This window comes from Cydia splendana, chromosome Z (assembly GCF_910591565.1).
Source record: "Cydia splendana chromosome Z, ilCydSple1.2, whole genome shotgun sequence".
Taxonomy (NCBI): Eukaryota; Metazoa; Arthropoda; class Insecta; order Lepidoptera; family Tortricidae; genus Cydia; species Cydia splendana.
Window position 1 is genome coordinate 49130629 of NC_085987.1, and position 16298 is coordinate 49146926.

Consider the following 16298-nt stretch of genomic DNA (forward strand, 5'->3'; position numbering starts at 1 on the left):
TCAAACTTGGATACGCGTGTGGAAATTTTGCAATTTGTTTGTTCACATGCGTTATGTCCAGGATACTTGTGTTAGTCTAAGAATAAAATAATTATCATTCAACGTTGTAGTTTTATTTTGTAACTTTTTCCTTATCCAGACTTTCTCGTCGCTCAGCGACAATATTTTTTCGAATTCCGTAGATTCATTTCCAATGTGCTCGATAGTCGTGTGAGGCACGAAATCTGTGAATTTTTTAAGAAGACGAGAGTAGCTTTTATAATACAATTTAGTATCCTGACAAGTTCTACTACGCAAATATAGTTGGCGTTTATGTTTGCAGCAGTTTCGTAGGCCTCTCGTTATATTTTTAGACTTAAGTGAATTGTTCTTAATTTTTACTTTAATCACTGGGAAACAAAGGTTGTAAAAAAGTAGAAAAACGTCTCGTCTCTCTCTCTCTCTCTCTCTCACACACACACACTCATAAGATGACGCATAGTCAGCAAGCGCCGATACAGCTGCGAGCGGGACAAGTGATAGATACGGATAAAGATATAAAAGAGTGATACATATCCCAGTGATAAAAAGATATATATCACTCTTTTCTTTCTACTGACACATTTCGCCCATCTCTACATTCTTGGACTCTGGTTTCGAAAGGAAAGCTTAAATCAAACACCTTGCTTAATAAGAAACAGAAGTATGTTTAATCTGGCTCACACAAATCATCTCACTATACAACAAAATCAAACACCTTGCTTAATAAGAAACAGAAGTATGTTTAATCTGGCTCACACAAATCATCTCACTATACAACAATAAAATTGTTCTAATATCTTATTAAATCCATTATAGACAACCGTTCGCTAGTTGTAGAAATAGAAAGTGACATCTACCGGGAAATTGAGTAAACATATTTAATTGGGCGTTTTATACAATTGTGGAAATATTTTGATCTGTAGTGTAGGTTTAAGTAAACTAGTTTTTTACGCAACATAAAACAAAAAATACGCCATAATAAATAGATCTCATTGTATCTCAGTTGGTGACAGTTTCCATGTGAATAAAGATTTATATTTTGACCAAATCATCAAATTTTCGAATTGTGTAGGATTTGCTAAGTTACAATTACTTATATCGATTGTTTGAAAAAAAAAAATAGATTGAGATTATTTTACACAACTCACAGAAAATTCTCGGGATTGTTTTGTTCTTGATCATGAACTGACTTAAGAAATATATTTTATACATCCTCCTGACTGTAGGACTTAATCAGTATAGCGTTCTAGATATTGACCATATTATAGTCATTAATTTCCTGAAGAGCTCAATTACGGCACTGGGGATTATCGTACCGTGGACATATGTAAACCCTAAATATTGATTAGAAAAAGCTTTCGGAACTGTAGGAATTCATACAATGAAAACTTTTTCTTCCCCTGCCCACCAGTCATAAATAAGAGAGAAGTTTTGCTAGTCAATATTAATGCCAAATGAACATTCGACCTATTGTGTTTCGACAAATGGTTTCTCGGGTAATTATGACAGTTACTAAATCAGTATTCTACGAATAGTAAATATGCGTATCAATGTTCTGCTTATTGACTACTATCGCAAACGACTACTATGCGTAATGAGATTCGGCCAATCGTTACTCTGCCAAAGAACCCGTCCGCGAATCGTTGTCGGCGAAACAAAAATCGGCGTAATTTTTCTCGGAATATCAATAGGGCACCGAGTTCTAAGTATGGGGAACCCCCAAAATTTATTGTTTTTTTTTTTCTATTTGTGTGAAAATCTTAATGCGGTTCACATAATACATCTACTTACCAAGTTTCAACAGTATAATTTTTAGTTTCGGAAAAAAGTGGCTGTGACATACGGACGGACAAACAGACAGACAGACATGACGAATCCATAAGGGTTCCATTTTTTGGCATTTGGCTACGGAACCCTAAAAGCTGTCCGCAGAAACAATTCAAGATGAACTAAAAGAAAACTATAACATAACTGTTCATGTTTCCACTGTTAAACAGAGCAAGGGTTACATGGTCGGCGCCCATCAAAAAAACTCATATTTCAGCAAAGAATACGAGTAGGTAAGACTTCCCGATTAGCATCCGCGATTCGTCACACGTCGGACGTGGACCAATGCCAATTGGGCAAAAACCTTATGGAGTGACGTGAGCAAGTTCGATTTAATGTCATCGGATGGTATCAAGTATGTCGACCTCACAATAAAAGACCCGATGTGCGATACCAGCTACCCACAGTCAGGCATGGTGGCGGCAACGTAATGGTTTGGGGATGTTTTTCTCGCCATGGAGTCGGGCCTCTCGTACGTATTGACGGGGTAATGGATGTGTGTGTGAAAATATACTTAAATAATACACACATGATACCCTGTGCAAAAGAAAATATTTGCCACATCGCTGGGTTTTCAGCATGATAACGACCTCAAACACAATTCTAAAGGCTTTCTTAAAGCGTAAAAAAATCAAGGTTATTGAGTGGCCTAGTCAAAGTGCTGATCTTAATCCTATTGAGCATTTATGGGAAAAGTTGGCCTCGTCGTCGAACGGCGTACGCCTGGGTTACAACGGAAGAACAGCGCTGGCTTTGAAAGCAACATGCTGAGTTGTGACCCTTTTATGGCATTTTTCACTAAATGTTATACATTGTATATTTGTTAACATGTTTTTGTCATCTGTGTTTGTTTGTCATAAATAAATGTATTTCTATTCTATTCTATTCTATTCGAGTGAGGTGCAGAAACTATTCCAACAAAGAAGGTTTTTTCAAGCACAGATTTATTAATACGAGTAAATATCTGATACCACCGTCATTACCAGCTCCTATTTTATATATCCCAACACCAGCTCTTTATATACCTATCTCTTATATCCAGATAACTATACCATACCTAATTATGACGCCAATTTTATTAATATACCTATCTCTTATATCGAGATAACTATACCATACCTAATTATGACGCCAATGACTAAGCATTTATTTACATACAATATATATACAGTGGTACTACTAAACGCCAATTTTATTAATATCAATGTGGGAAAAGACGGGCATATACAGTTTATTTCAGGGATGACCGTCATAGGGCCAAACTCTCGTGATGCTTCACTACTTCTGCTCTATCAACCTTCTGTAAGTGGAGTTCGTGTACTCATGTGTATTATAGGAACGCAAGGGTTAAAGCGCCGAAAGAGCTTGCAGACAGTCTTCCCCACAATGTCCTTGAGCTCAATTTCCTTACGCAAATGCAAGTGAAGGTACTGACCTGAAATAATCGTTCTTGCAAAATATATTGCTGTCCCTCGCGTAGCAGCGCTGCTCGGAGTCGAGAGGCATTTTGCACTCGCAGCAGCGCAGGCAGGGGGTGTGCCAGCGGCGCTCCAGCGCCAGCAGGTAGTAGCGGTCGGTGATGCGCGCGCCGCAGCCCGCGCAGTCGTCCGGCGGGGGCTCGTCTGGCGGCTCGCGCTTGCGGCAGGACGTGCAGTCACGCGGGGAGCCCGGCGACGCGGCCGGCGCCGCCGGCGACAGAGACCCGCCGCCCTCGTACGATGACAGGTACCGATCGTTCTGTTGCTGCTGCAACGATAACGACAGGTTAGTAACACCCTGCACAAGCGTCGGCGTTGAGTGACCCCACACTAGCGTCTTTTGTGCGTCGGCGTCTAGTCAGCGCTATTAATGGAAAATGGCGTCGCTGCGGACTCGCGCCAACGTTGAGGTGTGACAGGTGTCTCTATGGCTGATGCAGCACGACGCAACACTGGCGCAACTACGCACCGACGCCATTTTCCATGCGCTGACTAGACACTTAGGTCTCTCTGAACTCTAAAGAGTCTAAAGGGTTCAGCAGCGTAGCGAGGTATTATCTACCGATTTCCTTGGTACATTGCGTTGATTAGAGCGTTCAATCCGTCGCTCATTTTACTAAGGGAATCGACAGTAGCGTCTCTCACGTCAACGCTGCAACAACGACGCTGCGGTACAGTAGCGTCTCTCGCGTCAACGCTGCAACAACGACGCTGCGGTACAGTAGCGTCTCTCGCGTCAACGCTGCAACAACGACGCTGCGGTACAGTAGCGTCTCTCGCGTCAACGCTGCAACAACGACGCTGCGGTACAGTAGCGTCTCTCGCGTCAACGCTGCAACAACGACGCTGCGGTACAGTAGCGTCTCTCGCGTCAACGCTGCAACAACGACGCTGCGGTACAGTAGCGTCTCTCACGTCAACGCTGCAACAACGACGCTGCGGTACAGTAGCGTCTCTCGCGTCAACGCTGCAACAACGACGCTGCGGTACAGTAGCGTCTCTCACGTCAACGCTGCAACAACGACGCTGCGGTACAGTAGCGTCTCTCGCGTCAACGCTGCAACAACGACGCTGCGGTACAGTAGCGTCTCTCGCGTCAACGCTGCAACAACGACGCTGCGGTACAGTAGCGTCTCTCGCGTCAACGCTGCAACAACGACGCTGCGGTACAGTAGCGTCTCTCGCGTCAACGCTGCAACAACGACGCTGCGGTACAGTAGCGTCTCTCGCGTCAACGCTGCAACAACGACGCTGCGGTACAGTAGCGTCTCTCGCGTCAACGCTGCAACAACGACGCTGCGGTACAGTAGCGTCTCTCGCGTCAACGCTGCAACAACGACGCTGCGGTACAGTAGCGTCTCTCACGTCAACGCTGCAACAACGACGCTGCGGTACAGTAGCGTCTCTCGCGTCAACGCTGCAACAACGACGCTGCGGTACAGTAGCGTCTCTCGCGTCAACGCTGCAAACGCTGCAACAACGACGCTGCGGTACAGTAGCGTCTCTCGCGTCAACGCTGCAACAACGACGCTGCGGTACAGTAGCGTCTCTCGCGTCAACGCTGCAACAACGACGCTGCGGTACAGTAGCGTCTCTCGCGTCAACGCTGCAACAACGACGCTGCGGTACAGTAGCGTCTCTCGCGTCAACGCTGCAACAACGACGCTGCGGTACAGTAGCGTCTCTCGCGTCAACGCTGCAACAACGACGCTGCGGTACAGTAGCGTCTCTCGCGTCAACGCTGCAACAACGACGCTGCGGTACAGTAGCGTCTCTCGCGTCAACGCTGCAACAACGACGCTGCGGTACAGTAGCGTCTCTCGCGTCAACGCTGCAACAACGACGCTGCGGTACAGTAGCGTCTCTCGCGTCAACGCTGCAACAACGACGCTGCGGTACAGTAGCGTCTCTCGCGTCAACGCTGCAACAACGACGCTGCGGTACAGTAGCGTCTCTCGCGTCAACGCTGCAACAACGACGCTGCGGTACAGTAGCGTCTCTCGCGTCAACGCTGCAACAACGACGCTGCGGTACAGTAGCGTCTCTCGCGTCAACGCTGCAACAACGACGCTGCGGTACAGTAGCGTCTCTCGCGTCAACGCTGCAACAACGACGCTGCGGTACAGTAGCGTCTCTCGCGTCAACGCTGCAACAACGACGCTGCGGTACAGTAGCGTCTCTCGCGTCAACGCTGCAACAACGACGCTGCGGTACAGTAGCGTCTCTCACGTCAACGCTGCAACAACGACGCTGCGGTACAGTAGCGTCTCTCGCGTCAACGCTGCAACAACGACGCTGCGGTACAGTAGCGTCTCTCGCGTCAACGCTGCAACAACGACGCTGCGGTACAGTAGCGTCTCTCGCGTCAACGCTGCAACAACGACGCTGCGGTACAGTAGCGTCTCTCGCGTCAACGCTGCAACAACGACGCTGCGGTACAGTAGCGTCTCTCACGTCAACGCTGCAACAACGACGCTGCGGTACAGTAGCGTCTCTCGCGTCAACGCTGCAACAACGACGCTGCGGTACAGTAGCGTCTCTCACGTCAACGCTGCAACAACGACGCTGCGGTACAGTAGCGTCTCTCGCGTCAACGCTGCAACAACGACGCTGCGGTACAGTAGCGTCTCTCGCGTCAACGCTGCAACAACGACGCTGCGGTACAGTAGCGTCTCTCGCGTCAACGCTGCAACAACGACGCTGCGGTACAGTAGCGTCTCTCGCGTCAACGCTGCAACAACGACGCTGCGGTACAGTAGCGTCTCTCGCGTCAACGCTGCAACAACGACGCTGCGGTACAGTAGCGTCTCTCGCGTCAACGCTGCAACAACGACGCTGCGGTACAGTAGCGTCTCTCGCGTCAACGCTGCAACAACGACGCTGCGGTACAGTAGCGTCTCTCGCGTCAACGCTGCAACAACGACGCTGCGGTACAGTAGCGTCTCTCGCGTCAACGCTGCAACAACGACGCTGCGGTACAGTAGCGTCTCTCGCGTCAACGCTGCAACAACGACGCTGCGGTACAGTAGCGTCTCTCGCGTCAACGCTGCAACAACGACGCTGCGGTACAGTAGCGTCTCTCGCGTCAACGCTGCAACAACGACGCTGCGGTACAGTAGCGTCTCTCGCGTCAACGCTGCAACAACGACGCTGCGGTACAGTAGCGTCTCTCGCGTCAACGCTGCAACAACGACGCTGCGGTACAGTAGCGTCTCTCGCGTCAACGCTGCAACAACGACGCTGCGGTACAGTAGCGTCTCTCGCGTCAACGCTGCAACAACGACGCTGCGGTACAGTAGCGTCTCTCGCGTCAACGCTGCAACAACGACGCTGCGGTACAGTAGCGTCTCTCGCGTCAACGCTGCAACAACGACGCTGCGGTACAGTAGCGTCTCTCGCGTCAACGCTGCAACAACGACGCTGCGGTACAGTAGCGTCTCTCGCGTCAACGCTGCAACAACGACGCTGCGGTACAGTAGCGTCTCTCGCGTCAACGCTGCAACAACGACGCTGCGGTACAGTCTGCATCAATAGAAGCAGATGAAAGTCAAAGAACGCGCCAAAATTATATTATGCTACCCTGAAATATATATCTCTAGATGGCGTTCAAAATTATCTGTTACAGTCTAATTGGTCTACAGTATATTACAGAGATATTGACATTGGAAATGTCTTTTCGTTCGCTCCAGTATAGGGTCCGATTTCACGAAAAAGTGCGATCCCCTTATATCTCGGATAGTTGTGAAGATATGATATTAAAAAAATAGGCTCAAAAGACGCATAATCACGAGAGCTGTAAGGTGCAAAAATAATTATTCGAGAAAGTCAAAAACGAAAAAAGTTATGGTCGAAATAGTGAAAATAAAATTCAATTTTTTCCGAATTTTTGATTTTGGTGCTCGATAATTTGGAAACGAAGAACGATATCAAAAATTTGAAAAAGAAACGGCTCTGGACAATTTAGTCAGCTACAATTTGAGCCTAAAACAAAGACGATCGGGTTAAGGGTTTGCCCTGTAGCCTAACCTTAAAATAGTCAAAAAGTCAGAACGCACTATTCGACAATCTATGCATTCTTGTGGTGGTGGAAATAGAAATAGAGATGTAGAGGTAGAGGTAGAGGTAGAGGTAGAGGTAGAGGTAGAGGTAGAGGTAGAGGTAGAGGTAGAGGTAGAGGTAGAGGTAGAGGTAGAGGTAGAGGTAGAGGTAGAGGTAGAGGTAGAGGTAGAGGTAGAGGTAGAGGTAGAGGTAGAGGTAGAGGTAGAGGTAGAGGTAGAGGTAGAGGTAGAGGTAGAGGTAGAGGTAGAGGTAGAGGTAGAGGTAGAGGTAGAGGTAGAGGTAGAGGTAGAGGTAGAGGTAGAGGTAGAGGTAGAGGTAGAGGTAGAGGTAGAGGTAGAGGTAGAGGTAGAGGTAGAGGTAGAGGTAGAGGTAGAGGTAGAGGTAGAGGTAGAGGTAGAGGTAGAGGTAGAGGTAGAGGTAGAGGTAGAGGTAGAGGTAGAGGTAGAGGTAGAGGTAGAGGTAGAGGTAGAGGTAGAGGTAGAGGTAGAGGTAGAGGTAGAGGTAGAGGTAGAGGTAGAGGTAGAGGTAGAGGTAGAGGTAGAGGTAGAGGTAGAGGTAGAGGTAGAGGTAGAGGTAGAGGTAGAGGTAGAGGTAGAGGTAGAGGTAGAGGTAGAGGTAGAGGTAGAGGTAGAGGTAGAGGTAGAGGTAGAGGTAGAGGTAGAGGTAGAGGTAGAGGTAGAGGTAGAGGTAGAGGTAGAGGTAGAGGTAGAGGTAGAGGTAGAGGTAGAGGTAGAGGTAGAGGTAGAGGTAGAGGTAGAGGTAGAGGTAGAGGTAGAGGTAGAGGTAGAGGTAGAGGTAGAGGTAGAGGTAGAGGTAGAGGTAGAGGTAGAGGTAGAGGTAGAGGTAGAGGTAGAGGTAGAGGTAGAGGTAGAGGTAGAGGTAGAGGTAGAGGTAGAGGTAGAGGTAGAGGTAGAGGTAGAGGTAGAGGTAGAGGTAGAGGTAGAGGTAGAGGTAGAGGTAGAGGTAGAGGTAGAGGTAGAGGTAGAGGTAGAGGTAGAGGTAGAGGTAGAGGTAGAGGTAGAGGTAGAGGTAGAGGTAGAGGTAGAGGTAGAGGTAGAGGTAGAGGTAGAGGTAGAGGTAGAGGTAGAGGTAGAGGTAGAGGTAGAGGTAGAGGTAGAGGTAGAGGTAGAGGTAGAGGTAGAGGTAGAGGTAGAGGTAGAGGTAGAGGTAGAGGTAGAGGTAGAGGTAGAGGTAGAGGTAGAGGTAGAGGTAGAGGTAGAGGTAGAGGTAGAGGTAGAGGTAGAGGTAGAGGTAGAGGTAGAGGTAGAGGTAGAGGTAGAGGTAGAGGTAGAGGTAGAGGTAGAGGTAGAGGTAGAGGTAGAGGTAGAGGTAGAGATAGAAATAATTTTATTCGTGAGCACAAACACAAAATAAAAACTTATACAGAGAAACATAAAAAAGAGAAAGTGCCACGAAATGGTCTCACCTCAGCATGTTGCTGGCGGCTGCTAGCAACATGCTGAGCACTTAGGAGAGAAGTACCCAAGATAGAGCTGATGCTGAACCCTGGCTGTACCTAAAGGAACTCAGGTTTGTTGCAACATAGGCACACGCTGTTTTGGTCATCCGACTCGTCTTGCACTTAGGAGAGTAGTACCCAAGATAGAGCTGATGCTGAACCCTGGTTGTACCTAGCGGAACTCAGGTTTGGCGCAACATAGGCACGCGCTGTTTTAGACATCCGATTCGTCTTGATGATCTCATGGTAGAGCATTACCCAAGATAGCTGATACTGAACCCTGGTAGTACCTATTGGAACTCAGGTTTGGTGCAACATAGACAAACGCTGTTATGGTCATCTCTCGTCGCGTCAAACTGCTGTCAAGAAAATTTCATATCTTGCAGCAACGAATTCCGTAGATTCATTTCCAATGTGCTCGATAGTCGTGTGTGGCACGAAATCTGTGATTTTTTTATAAAACAATGATCCAGATAGCTCACATAGTACTTAGTTCATGACATATTGGCAAGCAATAGAGTAATTTTGATTTGGCTCTTCTGAAAAGTTCATTTTTTTTTCCACATCAGACCACATGGAACTCGATGCGAGATTTAAAAGAGATTTGGTTTTATTTATATGACTCGGTTGGCAATAGGTACCTTAATAAATAACTATTCCCGGCCTTTGTAATAGTAGAATTATTTCTTTGTTTGTCTGCAAATAAGTCATCGATCGTATGTTCAATTATAGTCTGTTCGAGATCCTGAAAACGGTGAAAAATAGAGATACTACTCCTAAAAATACATGTGATACCTCATTAGATTCGTCATGATGCATAGAAAAATGTATTCGAAGCGTGTATTAGCACACAAAAAATATCAAAAGTTATAAACAAAAAAAGGGGGAAACAAGTAGTTATTTTTTATTTCCCCAATATCCCAAAAAGTATTAATATTTGAGAAACCAAAATTGACATTCTAAAGAAGGAGGATATTTCCAATCAAACATTCCGTACTTGCATTACTGTATCTCCATTATTTATACTTTTTATTCAACGCTGAACACAGCCCTCCGCGCCTCATTTTCGATAAACGCGCGCGGCTTGAAAAAACGATTACGTAACATGAAATATAATTTTAAAGGGCACTCTTCCGCAGGAGACAGATCTGGGGGACCTAAGGTAGGTGGGAAAGTTTTATTTATTTATTTTATTAGTTTTCGTTTTAATTTATTTACATAATTTTAATAATAGTTTGTATAAGTTTTGTTATTGAATAAATTACTTCCCACTTAATTTTAAAGGTATAAAACATTCTTAGAAAAATTTAAAAAAAATATGGTGTATTTAAAACATGTCAATACATGTAATACTTGTAGAAATTGATCTTATATTTATTTTTTCATCAAGCTAGGCAATTGTTAATAAACAAAATTTTCTCGAAATTCCTTCTCTATTGAAAACGAAAAGAATGTATATATAACTATTGTAAAATTATCTCGCTTCCTAGAACCCTTCTCATATATATGCTTAATAACATCACACTATAAAAGTTTTAATAAAGTTAATACTTTGCTTACAAGAAGTTTTAGAATAACATAGACAATTGACGAAAAACGTAAAATCAAGGTAAAAATTTAAAATATAAAACAATATTATAACCAAACTATTAATTTTTTCAGAACTTTTATAACGTGATCTTATTAAACATGTATATGAGAAGGGCTCTAGAAAGCGATAAAATTTTACGATGATTATTTTATAAATTTTTTGTCGTTTTCAATAAAGATGGAAGTTTTGCTGATTAACAATTGCCTAACTTGTTGAAAAAATAATTTTAAGATTAAATTCTACAAGTATTACATTTGTTGACATGTTTTGTCGATATTTTTTTTTTAATTTTTGAATGATTATTTAATACCTCTAAAATTATATTTAATGTTACGTAATCGCCTTTTCACGCCGCGCGCGTTTCCCGAAAATGAGACGCGGAGGGCTGTGTTCAGCGTTGAATAAAAAGTATAAATAATGGAGATACAGTTCTGCAAGTATGAAATGTTTGATTGGAAATATCCTCCTCTTTTATAATATCAATTTTGGTTTCTTAAATATTAATACCTTTTGGAATATTGGGGAAATAAAAAATATCTACTTTTTTCCCCCTTTTTTTGTTTATAACTTTTGATATTTTTTGTGTGCTAATACACGCTTCGAATACATTTTTATAGGCATCACACGTATTTTTAGGAGTAGTATCTCTATTTTTCACCGTTTTCAGGATCTCGAACAGACTATTAAAGTAAAGGATAAAATAGAACTTCTTTCAGTAGAGTCTGTCATGAATTGTTTTCGACTAGATCACTCATTTATGACTTACATACAGCACGATCTCTTCACAGGTAGGTGCTCAACAAGGGGTCCTCTGGTATTTTGTCTTGCGATACAGAATTGTATAACGACTTTGCAGTCACCATTGAACGTGTGGTACTTGGATGATGGCACTAATGGAGGAAGCCCTAATGCAGTTCTGGATGATGTGAGTAGGCTCTTACCGGCTTTGCGATCAATTGGGCTGGAGGTAAATTCCACAATATGTGAGCTGTATCCATGTGGTACCTCAGCATTAGAGTCCGTGCCTAACTTCCAGTCGGTTTTTCCAGGTCTCCGGCTGCTGAACAAAACTTCATTTTCCTTATTAGGAGCACCCATTTTTCCAGAGGGGGTGAGCTCGGCGGTCCGGGCTAAGACTCAGGCACTGGAGTCTGCTTTTGTACATTTCAAACACTTGTCGGCGCACGTTTCACTCATCCTTCTTCGAAACTGCTTTGCAATGCCTCGTGTGACATATATCTTGAGAACTGCACCGATTTGGAGATTTGATCAGGATGTACAGGTGTTTGATCGTGTACTTCGACAGGGCTTAGAGGGTGTTTTGAATGTCAGCTTCGATGAACCACAGTGGCGCCAGGCATCACTTCCTGTTCGGTATGGGGGTCTGGGGGTACGTTGCATGCATGACGTCGGGTTGGTGACTTTCCTAGCATCATCTCATGCGGCATCAGGTCTTGCCACTAGAATTCTTTCCTTCAATGGTGGCAATATCTGTATTACATTTATTCAGGAGGCTCTTTCCGAGTGGTCGTGCCGCTTTGCAGGAGTTGAACGACCAGAAAACCCCTCTTCACAAAGACTTTGGGATGATATTTTGTGCCGTGAGTGGCATAAGGACCTGTTGGAGAGTGCTGTGGGGAAGGACGTTGCCAGGCTAAAGGTTGTTAGGGAACCTGAGTCCGGGGCATGGTTGCATGCCTTGCCGACACCACACTTGGGAACCCTACTTGATAATGACACGTTACGGATGGCGGTAGCACTGAGAATTGGGGGCAAGGTGTGCAGGCCACATCAGTGTAAGTGCGGGGTAATGGTGGAGGCGGATGGACACCACGGGCTAAGCTGCTTGCGGTGTGTAGGTAGGATACCTAGGCACTGTGCCATCAATGAATTAATAAGGCGAGCTTTGGTGTCAGCGAACGTCCCATGTATCATGGAGCCCCAGGGCCTAAGTTGTTTGGACGGTAAGAGACCGGATGGTCTTACACTTGTTCCTTGGGCGAAGCGCAGCTTGCTTTGGGATGCCACGTGTGTGAGTACTTTAGCACCCACTCATCTCGCGCGCACAAGGCAGGTGCAGCGGCTGAAAGTGCTGCTAGATTTAAGCACAGCAAGTACCTACGCGAACCTTGAACAAGTGTACGATTTTGTCCCGGTTGCCGTCGAGACGGCGGGGCCTTGGTGTGCTGAGGCCAAAGCCTTTATTAAGGATATAGGGCGACGTTTAAGGGATAGAGGCTGCGACCCTCGCTCTGGTTCTTTCCTTGTCCAACATATATCACTGGCCATTGAGCGGGGTAATGCCGCCAGTATTTTTGGCACATTTGATCCGGGAGACAATCAGAATGGGGGGTAGTATTTTATTTGTTAAGTTAGTTTTACTCATTCTTAGGTTTATTTTAGTTTATAATTTGTATGTTTAATCAATTTGTTAATATATAAAAATTCCACTAACTATGAAAAAAAAATACCTTAACTTCAACTTTAATGGGTCTAAATTTACAAAAATACTTAGCTTTTTTGTTTTCATTTTAAATTACATATTTATTGTTATAACTTATAATTATGTAGGTACGAATTATACTTAAATGCAGTTATAAATTTGAATTTAATTTAGATTTTCCTATTTTGTATCATTTTAAATGGCAAAATAATAAATTATAAGCTAAGTAAAATGTGTGTACATATATAAAGAGCTAACCTAGAGTAAGTATATAGGTACCTTACCTACCGTCGGCAGCGCGGCCGCGGTGCGATATTTATTTAATTATTTCCATATAGTCGGACCACGCTGACTCCGCATGGTAGGTATATACCAGTTCATCATTAATGTCAATCTTCTATGAACACATGACGTGTAGATACAGTGTAGATACAGTTTGTTCCGTTAAGTCGGTGCAAAGTTAGGCGGACTCGAACTTTTTATTTATAAAATTAATTAATCCATTAATCGATAATCCAAAAATATAATATTACTTATACTTAATAATATATTTTTCACCACACCAGCTGGCAAATGCCCTCTTGATTGTCTTAAAACTGATAAGAAAGTTGCATTTTATTCACATGCGAGGCATAATACCTAATCAAATGCAAATTTTGAAGACTTGTTTTCTTATGTTTGCTGGTAGAAATGACTTTTAAATGATGATTTTGGATGATAAATATTAAAAAGTTCGTATTTTCCTTGTGTTGGTGTGTTGAAAAATGTTGTGTTTCACACAGTGGTAAAATTTGTTTAGGTAAGTCTCGTACCTTGAAACCGTCACAACGCTCCAGATTCCATTTTTCGAACCACTCCACTCGTGATTCACTTTTGGAATCTTTCGCTTCCTCGGGTATCAATATTAGCACGAGAGGTTAAACAACAACTTTGCCCTGACCTTCTTTCCTATTACTATTAATATAAAGCAGAGATATTTTCCATATAGATTTTCGTACATTGCCCCGCCTGTGGACCTCTTTGTAACACTCGCATAATTAACCCGGTATATTCAACTTATACGTACGTCGTTTAATTAGCATATATGCTTGTTATTTCATCATAAATACATTTTTTTATATGTGTAGTTGTGTCATCAACAGAATTATTACAGGAACGCTTTCTGTCACCGACGGGAGCGCGGTAGCCGACGGCCGGCGGCGCGCGGCGGCGGCGGCGCATTGTCTGCCCTCGTAGCCCCGGAGGCCTATTACATATAATTGTAATAGTTTTAAGTCGATAATTAGCTAGGTACTTATTTGTAATACGAGTCTGGGAACGGTAAAGAGATAGCGAAAATTGACGCGCAATTAATCGATTCAACATTTTATATCGATGTAATTTATGTGATACTAACTTGACATGATACGCACAGTTATCCTACGCATCGGAAAACAATAATATATATCTAACTTTTAAAATATAATGATTGACCTGGTGGTGACCTAAAGAAGTAACTGAAAGTATATTTCAGTTACAATACGATTAATAATACCTATACATTTAAATAACAAACAGTTTGTAAAGCACTTGTACACGATTAAACGGAATATTTGAGGAAATTCTTCCAGAGACATATTAGAACGCAGCTTACCCACTTTAAAAATAAAATACTTAAGACTTTCTGTACATAAGCCTCGTTCGCACTTATACATTTTCCGAATACGCTTTTAATCCTTAGTTCTTAGTTTATTTTAAATAATATATTATCTGGTTTAGTTTTTAGACCTAGTTTAATTAATTAGTAGATAACTCAATATAGTACCTATCTGTCAATCTTACTACTGTTTATATATTTTTTCTTGACATCTCATCCCTATAGCGTTATATTTTAGCTGAATGTGCACATATGTTTAGAGTTATATTCCGTTATCAGATCTATGTAAGCTTAATTATTAATGTAATTCCTGTAAATGTACGAGTATGTGACTTGTTTTGTGAGCCAAATACTTAAATAAAATAAGTACCTACGTAAACATTTTATTTGTCTCAAATCTCAGCATAATTATATTCATATATATGCTTTACGTAGATTTACGTGAAATGTATTGGCATAGGTACCTACATACCACGTAGAGGTATTTTACAATACAAAGCGTTTAGTAACGTTTTGACGCGACACCATTCCTGATGACTGTAAGTACATTCGACCACTAATTTAGTGCCTATTTTAGATTTAAGCTAGTTATTAATTTCGTTTAGTAGTACCACTGTATATATATTGTATGTAAATAAATGTTTCCATTTAGTGCTATTAATTTGGTGTTATGAAGATTTTAGCAGAATCTAAAACGAATAAGGCTCTATCGAAATGTTTATTAAACTTAATTAGCACTCTCCGAGCGATTACGGTACGTACAGTGACATACCTAAACGTTGGAGTTGGCTGCATGCTGCAGGTATACAGGCACTTGCTGCTTAAATGATACTGGTGATACTGCTGTTCTGCTTTCTTATTAACTCACAAAAAGTTTTAAATTTACCGCAAAAAGTTGAGGATTCCTACGTAGTATCTCAATGTAAAATACGCCCTAACCTAATGACATTATGCTTAATATTCGGTACATTACTATATGACTTTTTGTCATAATCGAAATAAAATAGAATCAGAATTTGTGGTAATTTGAAAACAGAATGTCACACCGTCATTTACTTCTGGCGTAAATTATGTACAGTTGATAATACCAGTCACATATATTATTTCAATTCATATTGTATAATTATACATTTTTACCTGACTACGGCAACGCAAAAGGAGGGTTATGATTTTGACCGGTATGTATGTGGGTATGTATGTGGGTATGTATGTATGTATGTATGTATGTATGTATGTATGTATGTATGTATGTATGTATGTATGTATGTATGTATGTATGTATGTATGTATGTATGTATGTATGTATGTATGTATGTATGTATGTATGTATGTATGTATGTATGTATGTATGTATGTATGTATGTATGTATGTATGTATGTATGTATGTATGTATGTATGTATGTATGTATGTATGTATGTATGTATGTATGTATGTATGTATGTATGTATGTATGTATGTATGTATGTATGTATGTATGTATGTATGTATGTATGTATGTATGTATGTATGTATGTATGTATGTATGTATGTATGTATGTATGTATGTATGTATGTATGTATGTATGTATGTATGTATGTATGTATGTATGTATGTATGTATGTATGTATGTATGTATGTATGTATGTATGTATGTATGTATGTATGTATGTATGTATGTATGTATGTATGTATGTATGTATGTATGTATGTATGTATGTATGTATGTATGTATGTATGTATGTATGTATGTATGTATGTATGTATGTATGTATGTTCAACTGTTCCCTCATAACTTCTAAATT

The 16298-nt window shown here is 42.2% G+C and overlaps 1 protein-coding gene and 1 long non-coding RNA gene across 3 annotated transcripts in view; both read right to left on the reverse strand.

Moving 5' to 3' along the window:
• The window catches only part of LOC134804170 (uncharacterized), a 442923-nt gene that overhangs the window by 169810 nt on the left and 256815 nt on the right, over positions 1–16298 (reverse strand). The gene's annotated exons all lie outside the window — the stretch shown is intronic.
• LOC134804097 (protein apterous-like) overlaps positions 1–16298 on the reverse strand; it is a 178515-nt gene that overhangs the window by 147441 nt on the left and 14776 nt on the right. For both annotated transcript variants that reach the window (XM_063777027.1, XM_063777025.1), the window contains exon 2: positions 3284–3594. In XM_063777027.1, the coding sequence (XP_063633097.1) occupies positions 3284–3594 (311 nt within the window). The remainder of the gene's footprint in view (positions 1–3283; positions 3595–16298) is intronic.